The sequence below is a fragment of the Metopolophium dirhodum genome, chromosome 5 (genome assembly GCF_019925205.1).
Source record: "Metopolophium dirhodum isolate CAU chromosome 5, ASM1992520v1, whole genome shotgun sequence".
NCBI classification, from domain to species: Eukaryota; Metazoa; Arthropoda; class Insecta; order Hemiptera; family Aphididae; genus Metopolophium; species Metopolophium dirhodum.
The window spans coordinates 23836767-23847414 of record NC_083564.1 but is presented as its reverse complement, the minus strand read 5'-3'; the positions used below and the strand labels follow the sequence as shown (position 1 = coordinate 23847414).

At 27.1% G+C, this 10648-nt stretch overlaps 2 protein-coding genes across 3 annotated transcripts; both read right to left on the bottom strand.

Moving 5' to 3' along the window:
* Positions 1–2688: 2688 nt before the first annotated feature.
* LOC132944706 (protein ROP-like) lies at positions 2689–7567 on the bottom strand. 2 transcript variants are annotated; one of them, XM_061014185.1, is made up of 10 exons: positions 7372–7567; positions 7133–7282; positions 6888–7043; positions 6109–6212; positions 5625–5989; positions 5453–5554; positions 4930–5392; positions 4660–4847; positions 4198–4352; positions 2689–4119 (listed from the first exon to the last, which is right to left on the bottom strand). In XM_061014185.1, exons 1-10 carry the CDS (start codon positions 7397–7399, stop codon positions 4058–4060), a joined length of 1773 nt encoding a protein of 590 aa, XP_060870168.1. In that variant the 5' UTR covers positions 7400–7567; the 3' UTR covers positions 2689–4057. The 2 variants fall into 2 exon arrangements, with proteins under 2 accessions (XP_060870168.1, XP_060870167.1); XM_061014184.1 differs by lacking the exon at positions 6109–6212 and adding an exon at positions 6611–6714 and having other exon boundaries at positions 2691–4119.
* A 524-nt stretch (positions 7568–8091) lies between these two features.
* LOC132944708 (N-glycosylase/DNA lyase) lies at positions 8092–10488 on the bottom strand. The gene is given in 7 exon segments (XM_061014187.1): positions 8092–8597; positions 8902–9096; positions 9432–9705; positions 9762–10061; positions 10257–10328; positions 10330–10377; positions 10475–10488. Coding segments are annotated over 7 exon segments (1002 nt in total). The 3' UTR covers positions 8092–8498.
* Positions 10489–10648: the final 160 nt, after the last annotated feature.

Here is a 10648-nt window from a genome sequence, read left to right as displayed (position 1 = left end):
AAACTAGCTTTATGGTAGCATGAAACGTATTTGTTTCGCACTCTGCTATTTTTGTGACTGTGCAAAAAAAAATATGCAAATGCTACAAGTTCTCTGCCCTAGTAATTACTAATGGAGTATAGGTATTTTATATTTAGACTCGTGTGTGCACGTGCCTGAAATTTGGTATGTATTAATAGGTATGTGTTTTATGAAGGTACAGGAATCTAATAGGTTAATATGTGCTAGCGAGTGGTTGTTTAAGTTACCCATTTGGGCTTGTAAAAACTTTTGCTTCTACCCCCCCCCCCCCACCCCCGCTATATTAACAACTGAAATTATGCCACTGGTAGGTTACCTAGGCATATCCCATAATAGTATAATACCTATATATTTTGGAATCAATGATCGGTTAGGTTAGGTTAGGAGGGTAGGTACCTTGAAATTTGAATACAAGGCTTGTACCAATAGGAACTGTTATGCCACGTCTTAAAAAAAAAAACACTTGAATAAAAGTGCATCGAGTTATTTTCCAAACGATTTTGACCACAAATATGTAGGTATCTATAGTGTATTTATGTTTTAAAAGAACGTTATATCCGCATAATGTTGCCTCTATCTAACTATAACGTATATATAGTATAGAAAATTTTCCGTTAAGATAATAAGATATCTCCCACCTACAACTTACTGAACTACGCCATCATAAAAACAATGTAAGTACACAATAGTTTATTTATTTAAAGTTTCATTTTATTTTCTTAGAAATATTCAAACACATGAAATTAAAAATAAATCCTTCTGTTACAATAAAAAAAAACCATTTAGATTCGATAAAAATAATAACTACAGGGATAAAAACCAAATAGTAAGGATTTCTTACTTAAATAAATGTATTTAAAATTGTGTTTTTTGAGGGTTTGATAATAATGGCCTGTCAAAATTGTCTGGGCACGCCTATGAGTTCGACCTCGACTAGACATCTAATAACATATTAGGTATATAGGTATTTACTTCCACAAATTAAAAAATAATTATGATCTTATACTTATAATAGTTAGGTAATATAATTACTTTAATCCACAAAAGTATTATTTAAAATTATACAGCCGTACAAATCGTGGTTATTTTTCATTCTAATCATAAAAGTAACTACATAAGTCCATTTTACTAAGCCAATATCAAGGTAGTTTATCCTCTACACATTAAACTTTGGGACAGGGTTGACATTAGGTACTTGTTAAACCTATTCCCTGAAATCTTAAAAATTATACTGTCATATCCATAGAGGGGTATTTTATGTTCACGAGTTACATACTTACACAAATGCAACATTAAAAGCTATATCGTGATTACCTACACAACTGTTGTAGTAGGTACCTACATAAATAAAAACTATATAGAACTACGCCCCGCTGTATTGCAAAACGGATTTTACTGCTAGTTTCGGCATGTAAAGTTTTAATATAATGTAAGAAGAGACAGTCAATGTGCATATCACTGCGATCGTGTTTGAACTGTTTTTAGATCATTTTTTAGATTCGGTGCGGAGAAATGAATGCATTGGTTGTAAACTACCTTTGTGGTTTTTTTGTGTCCGTCGTCACTTTATGGAGCAATAAAATTAATTTATCCTTGAGGGAGGTCAAGTGGTTAACTATTTATAGGCGTTGTAAATCGTCGACTTTCTTGTTGTTTTTTCGATTTATACAGATATATATTTATATTCTAGTTCAAAAAAAATGTTAACTTATGTATTAACAATAATATATTAATATATGATATAATATTATACAATTTATAGCAATAAATTATTAAATAATATACCAGTGCGATGTTTTTGGTGACCTACTTTATGATGAGGTGCACCCGTGCACCCTACACGGCTACACTCGAGACCTATTATTGATTATAAATACTATCATAGTACTATTTATAACCATTGCTTATAGCCGAACGACTTCCTCTCTTTTTTTGTTAATTTTAAGTTAAAAATTTACCTACAAATTTAAAATTCTTCTATAGGACAAAATAAAAAGTGTAAGATACTAGATCGACTATTGTTTACCTATTAAAAGTTAGTTATTTAACACGTTTTAAACAACTTTTTCCACGTGAATCAACAACTTTGCCATGTGATTTTTTATATAATCAACTATTCAACTTTATATATAAATTTATTTGAATCAATATTACGCCCGATTTTAAATACTTACATAAAATTGTACACAGTATAAATTTCTCTAAATATTCTATCTTTATTTTCAAATAAAATTTAGGCACGATAAAAAGACAAATAAAATAATTATCCGGCTAGGACTTGTTGAAACATTATACATCTAAGTATATACAATAATAGATTACTGTTGATACTAAAATATCAAGTATATATTAAATAATTAAAATAGTTTATACGAATTTAACATAGAACATTTATAATCAACATATCATTATCTATTTTAATTTATATAAAATTTAAACAAAACATACTAATCAGTATCACATCAAATATTATTAATAACCTACACTTTAATACTTAATAAAATATAAAATATTATATGAAACTATTTTAAGAAGAAATAAACTAAAATTAAAATACAGATTAGTTGGGTCGAATTTTTAAATTTTAAATAGTATACATACATTACCATAGACTGTATTCAAATACTTAAAAATTTTAATACATGTTATTTTTGGCAATTAGAAGTTAGATTCTGTTAAATAGATATATTTTAAAGTTGATTAAAGAAATTAAATTATTATTTTATATAAATTAATGAAAGTAAACAAATTAGGAGCAAAATCAACTATTCCAAACATTTCAATTGAATATAATACAATTGCAATAAAAATATCGTCTCGTTTCTAATCTGATTGAAAAAGCCAATTAAATCAAATAAAATAAAAAACAGATTAACTCGTAAAATATTAAGATATTGACTTGAGAAATATATGTATTGTGTACATTCTACATAGTATTACATTTCTACTTAATACAAGTTCTGAAATCTTTAAAATTGAAGTATTTTCAAAAGATTTTAATATTTCATATTTGTAATTAAAATGTTAATTATTATTTAATATTAAAAGAAAATAAATAATGTATATTATATTTTAAAAAAAATTGTACCTAAATAATAAACAAATTCTATAATTATATAGATAGATAAATGAACAAAATAACACAATAAAATAAGTATAGTACACATTGATAAGAACAAAATATTTTGCTCCCGAAAGTTAATATTACTAAAACATTTATGCGAATTCCATCAATGAGTGGCGTAAATAAGAGAACCCATTGTAATAATATATTAATATATTGTAATGATAAAAAGTTACATTATAAATATCTATAATTCTTTAAAATATTGAGGCTATTTATGTATAAACATTTAAAAGCTCGATAAGTAGGTACTAATAAAACAACAATAGTTTGGACAATAATAAAAACTTTTTTAGTAAAAGCTGGAAGTAAAATTAGAAAAAACAAAATTAAATCAAATTAATATGAAATAAATCTATTAATGTTTTTAATAATCCAAATTACAATAATTATTCTATCATCTATATTAATAATATAATGGTTAAAAATGTGATAAAATTCAATAAATAAGTTAATGTTTATATAAATGCGGAATGTCCGTTAAAAGAAATAATTATGTCTAGAACATACATAATATGTATATTATAAACTGTTTTAAAACTATAATAAGTAAAATAAAATTATAACAATAATGATGAAAGTTATTCAAATGACTAACTTATTACCAAATAAAATTTTTAATTATTAATTTAAATAAATAACAAATAATAACTTATAATAAAACAGATATAATACGTTGTGGTGATAATAAGACTGAATTAATTGCGTTAAAAAGCTAGTTTAAAAATACTTAGGAAATGATTTTTAAGCAATGAAAATACTGACAAGTTCTTACAAACCCATAAGTAAAAGATTTTTTTTTATTAGTATTTAACTCTATGCTAAATAAAAAAAAATCACGATTTATAAGGCTACATTAAGTAATACTTTGGAAAAACATAACAGTGTGATGCGTGGAAGAATTGGACAGATTTATTGACTTAAGGCAGACAAGTTGTTGAGGAAGTCTTCTGGAGTTAGAACATGTGACGAACCTTAAAAATATAACAATATTTAGAAACAAAAATATAAGACTGATATCATAATAATAATATAAGTCATCAAAATCTTACCTATTATCACCTCCCAGTTTTTGAAGTTATTAGTGACTTCATATGCACACCTGATTTCAGAAAAACTTACTCCTCCAATCACAAACACTATTACTCTGGGCACGTTTTTTATTAACTGCTGTCCCTTATCTTTATGCCAGTGTCCATATCGCGCACTAAAAAAAGAACCAATGTTTAACTGTGAGAAGTTGTGTATGCTAGGTTACAAAATAATTTCTTGAATATACAACGAAATATCACAGTGACACTTATTAATTCAAAAAGGCATAACTTGTTAGAAAACCCTAAATATAACTATTAATTATTAGGATGATCACATTGTACACTAAAATTAAAAACGTATTAAAAATTAGTTATTGAAATGATTCTGAATTTAACTGACACTTAACAGCAGAGACATAAAACATATATTGTAAAAATGTAATCTATCATTAGCAAATATACTAAAAATTAAATACATACCTAGTTGGTGCATGATATCCAGATGAAGCAGCTCTACCAGCTAGAAAAGGAAAATGTTTAGCATCCAATTTGTCTTCAATACAGTCTTCCATTAAATCTTTGATCACGGGTGTCCAGCGAGACATCTGGTATGTCTGTTCAGTAATGCGCTCCTTACGTGGTATTTGGTACTGCTTCTTTCTGTTACCCTAAAGTAGAAGTGTTAATTACATATTTTAATTAATAATAACATAGAGTAAAGTTAATAAGTACCAAACAATAAAAACTTACATCCACAATAGTATTTATACCAAGCAAGTTCAAATTTACAATAGCTTGTTTATCAGCTGGTGATAGTTGAGCATGTTGTACCAGTTTGTTAAGATTCTCTTCAGATATTCCATTTTTAGACAAAACATACAATATAATAATTCTCATCTTATCATTGCTAGATGTATTCTGATCCAATAGTATTGGCACAATGCATCTCATGTGATCTTTGATCTTCTCGCCTTCAGCATCTGTACCCATAGCCAGATCTTGTTCAACTTTACATAGTCTGTCCACATTACCTTGATAGCATTTCATGCAATCTTCAGCCAAATGCAAATGAGTGGAATACTTGCTTAATTCTTTTTGGTATTGAGGCATTTTCTTAATCATTGTTGACAGATCTCGCATAGAAGATTTACTCTCACCAACAGCTGACATACGCTTAGAGTCAATGAATTTCTTTAAATTTTTTGTCACATTCCTATATCAAAAGAAAATTAATGAATACCAATAAGTGAGTAAGTGAAATTTGTAAGCTTACGTAGATACAACAGCAATATGTTGATGTCTTAACTCCACCCAAAGCTCATCATTTTCATCCAACAATACTTCTTTAAGGGCTGCGCCTGCTGTGGCTTCATATCTTTTAAAACAAAATTAATTTAAAAATCAAGTATGATTATATTAATATAACAGTACAAGTATTATCTTACTTATAAACATCATTTTCTATAGGCAGAAGATCATAAGACATCGCTTGGAATGTGAGCTCATGTAAAACAGGAGATACACAATCAAATCCTCTGTCAAGTATAATTAACTGTGAACGAGCTTTCTCGGGACCTTCACCCATAGTTGGTTCATCTGCTTTGTAAGCATCTAATTTTTGCTGAACAATCTGTGCTAATTCAGCGTTACGTTCAAAGTCACTTCTATATCGAACTGATGGGTATTCTCCTAATGTAGCACAAACCGTAGCAATCTGCTCTGCTATGCGTTCCATATTAGGGACACGACTACTCACTAGTAATGGATTATAATAACATTGAAACGTTTCACGAGAATCTAAAGAAAACACCTAAGAATGTAAATAGAAAAACAACATTAACTATTATTCCAAAATAATTATATACAGGGTTAATGACACCAAAAAGGAAGAACTAAGCAAAATTACTTAAATGTTAAGCAAACACGCACCTGACGCTCATAAGGTAGAAAAGCGATGTTAATCTCTCTGAGAGTTTTAATTTTTTTGGCAGCAATCGATTTGCACAGTTCATTAAACAGTTCTTCTTGACACACTTTTGTCAAATTAAGCAATAAAACAATACCAGATTAGTATGTTAAGCAAAACAAAAAAAGTTTATTAATGGCAAATAAAGATTAGATTTTAGTGTTCCCGTATTTGCACAAGTCATTCAACATATTTTAGTTCACAGCCAACAATATTATTCATATATATTTCACCATAAATATGCCTAATTTTAATTTAACATAATAACATCAAGAACCATAAACATAAAATAAGTTTAAGATAGGCCAATACCTCCACAAAAGAATAAAAGTTAAATAGATCCGATAAATAAAAATATTTACAACATATATTTTTGTTAGTATTAAGTATAGCTAATAAGTAATAACCAAAGATTAACTTCCACCATTAGTTTTAGCAGTTAACAGTTTTCATAAAATATGTTACCTGTTGTTCATATGCTATGAAAGCTATATTAACTTCCACTAAAGTTTTAATGAATTTTGCGGCTGGGGACAAACTTAACTTGTTGAATAACTCATCGGGACACGCTATAATTACAATAGTGAAGAAAAATGTAACAATTAGGATAATAAGTTAATTATAAAATATTAAAACATTGTCTTTGAATGACTATATTTCTATAAAGATAAAAATGTAACCAACAAATTAACTTCATAAATAAATTTAAATTGTAATATTAAAATGTCATAAAAAATGTTACCCTCAGTGAAGTAAACATGAGCAGCTTTATACATGGACTTCCCTGGACTGGAGAAATCTCTAATGAGGGCTGCGACTGACTTTTCACTAGGAGTAATCAAGTAAACAGCTTCCAAAGTAGCCAAAGGCTCTCGTTTTTTTTGCAAATCTTCAACAACTATAAAACAACAGCAAGTAATCGTATACAAATAGATGTATACATGTTTGGGATGGGAGTATGTATCGTTATGAAAAATTAACGCTTACTAGTGATTCCTTCAGCGGATATTTCATGCATCTTACAACAGGCCGATATCATTCTCATTGCCAGTTGGTCAACCACCATTACACGCCATTCTATTCCTTTGTCAGCCCCCTTTTTTACGCCCTTCTGTTTAATGACCTCATTCATAATCTCTGTGAAACGAATTTATTATTCAATTAGATAAAACTAAAGGCTACACAAAAGTATGTAATATAATGCGTAATTAAAAACAAGGCCTTACTTTGTCCGACAACAGCTTTCAATGCCATGTTTGATTCGGTGCAAATCTATCGAATTGTAAACAAACAGCCTTTACGCACAGCAAGTAAAACAATAATCTCTATTCTCTAAAAGTCACTGAGAATTTAATAACATTACGTCATTAGGAGAGCCGAGAGGATTCAAATAACTTGGTCGGAGATAAGAGAAGAAAAATGGTGGAAAATCAATTGGAAAATTGGTCAGACATCAGTGTAGCCAACACAGTAATGAGAAAATTACCTAATAATACGTTTTTTCTCATTCATAAAATAATTAGTTGAAACTCAGAATTCATTAACACAATAAAAAATGAAAACGCGATGTTTAATTAATAGGATTTTAAGGAACATAATAATTAGATTTTCATTTAACTAAAATATGTTTAAGATGAATTAAAAACAATGGAAACGTTTGGATGCTACATTACTGCTAATGAATTAATTATTACAATTATTATATAATACATTAATACTTTAAAAAATAATATTTAGGTATTAACTACTATGAGTTTGAAATATATGATAAAAATGTCCAACAAAATCACTTAAAATGTATTCTACAACAGAGTTTTTATATTGGTGTCAATTATTAGATGTGCTATGAAATTAATGTTTTCATTAGTCACATATCTACTCAACTATTTGCCAACTCATAAATAACTGACATTAGATTAAGAACTTCATGATAAATTACAAAAATATTTGTTCAGATTATAAAAATTATATTTTAATAAAATTAATTACAAGCTCAAATTGTACAAATGATTATATTATATAATAACACAATTGTTAGTATTACTTATTTATAGACATCTTTAATCATCTCCATGTTAAAACTTTTATTATTTACTTTGATGTATCTTAAGTTTTAATCAATGTAAATTGAGTTAAAAAAAATTGATTTAAAAAAAAAATGTTAAAATTACTGTTTGAAATATTGTGGACTAAAAAGTTTAGAACAAACATATTCAATTAAAAAATATATAAAAAAAATACCAACTGTAATTTGTTTTCAATAAATCTAAAATAAAAGTATATTTTAACATTGGGTACAAATTATGTAAGTTATGTATGTTACAAACATAACAATAGTATGATGGACAGAAAATCACAACTTTTTTTTCCTCTTTGCAATAGGTTTGTCATCAGACGAATCATCATGTTTTTCAAGTTGTTTAAAGTTTTTCAAATCGTCCAAGAATAATACCTAAAAATTAAAGTTTTTAAATGTTTATCATAACATAAAACATAATACATAAACATAATCATAACATAAAACATCATAGAAAATATTTTATGATTTTTTATAGCACTGCTATAACATAATAACAATATTGTTTATAATAATTAAAAACAAATTTTAAATATTTCATAACACAAAACAAAAAACAAAAACAAAAAATTATATACATTATGTCCATTAAAGACATGAGTGATTAGGAAATTTTTTATTGCAGAGCCACATGTACCTAATGTTACCAGTTGCCTTAAACAAAATATAAAATTCTTACTGTATGTGCCCATCCAGCATTCTTTTTAAATATCTTCCTAAAACAATCTCCTATTTCATTATAAACTGGTTGAGTAACTGTTTTGTATTTTTTCAAATGAGGTAAATAATTATCACGAGCAATTTGAAATACATGTGTGTCTACAGGGACAGCTTCTAAGTGTTCGAGTGACATTAAACAAATACAATCTGCAACCTATAAATTGAATATATTGTTTAAATAAATATATATATATATACACATATTGTACACTGTGTGAAAAAACCAAGTGATATAAGCATGAAAAATTACATTTTTCAAGGACTAAAAAGTTAATAATGTTGTTAAGGTTTACGGTAAAGTTAATGGTTATGATAATTTCATACAAAATGTGTATATAAATAATAAATAATACGTGTATATAATATAAAATGTTTATTATGAGTTATGACTTAACTGTAAGCGGTTAAAATCTTAATTTTGTTATTGGTGTGGGTTATATATTACTTGTCCTTTCCATCATTAAATATAAAATATAACCTAGTTCTTACCTTTGGACCAACTCCTGGCAATAGCATCAATTCTTTTTTAGCACTATCATAATTCATATTTTTTAGCTTATCAATCCATATATTACTACCGAGTTCAAACATTTTTTCAGCAGTTTGTCGTATGAATTTTGCTCTATATCCAAATTTTGCAGCTTTCAAATCGTCTTCAACTTGTTGCCCAATTAATGTTTCAATACTAGGAAAAGCATAATAATTTGTTCCATCTATTTTTTTACCATATAAAGTACACATTTTTTCAACCATAGATGAGATCCTATAATGATATTGATTAAATTATTAAAGACAAAAAATGTATGAAATTTAATTTACCTTATGATATTATTATTTGATGAACATATAAATGATAATATGTTTTCAACTGGTTCTTGTTTCAACATTCTAATTCCTTTAAACCGTTCTGCTGATTTTTTGAAAATTGGATCACATAAACTCCATTCTTTATAGTATGCATCTAAAGGTTCATCCATCCTTAGATAGTTACTTAACATTTTTTCATCCAAGTCTGTGGCTGGAACTCGTTTATAAGCAATGTGATCATCATTTTGTTTTAGTACCCAAAATCCACCAGCAAATACTCCTGAGTATTCATCCGGATTAGTTTCTTTCCATCTAAAAATTGTAGAAAAAAAAATTTACAAAATATAAACAACTTGAATTTGTTAATCTTTGATTATTATTCATTTTATGTTGACAATGGATTTTTATAGTTTACATACCATAAACTACCTAGTTGTATATTGAATATTTATTATTTATTTGTATATTTCAAGTTGAATAATAAATAGTAAAAACACAAAAATTTACCTGAAACTCTGTCCACCAAGTAGGATACATTTCAAATTCACTTGATCTCTTGAACACAGAACCTTTTTCATTTCTTTTAAATAATGACCAATAATATAGGTAGTGGTTACTGCTTAATTTCCTAGAAGAAAAATAATTACAAATAATGGGACCACAATCATTAGTATTCCAAACTTATACTTTTATCAAAGTAATTGATAGTTAATTAATTAATGCACCTGTCAATTGGCATGTAATAATATAGTACTCACTGTCCTCAGTCCTCGTGTGTTAGCGTGATATTAAATAATAAATATTAATACATTTTTTATTTAAATTATATGAAATAGATATCAAAAAGAAAACATAAATATTATGGTAGATAAAAATATGATAAAAGATTTTACGCGGGC

Coding starts and splice junctions, on each gene's coding strand:
- LOC132944706 (XM_061014185.1), bottom strand. CDS start 7,399: ATGGCATTGAAAGCTGTTGTCGGACAAA. Junction 5,555..5,624: donor ATAGAAAATGATGTTTATAA/GTAAGATAATAC, acceptor TTGTTTTAAAAG/ATATGAAGCCACAGCAGGCG. Junction 4,353..4,659: donor GGATATCATGCACCAACTAG/GTATGTATTTAA, acceptor TTCTTTTTTTAG/TGCGCGATATGGACACTGGC.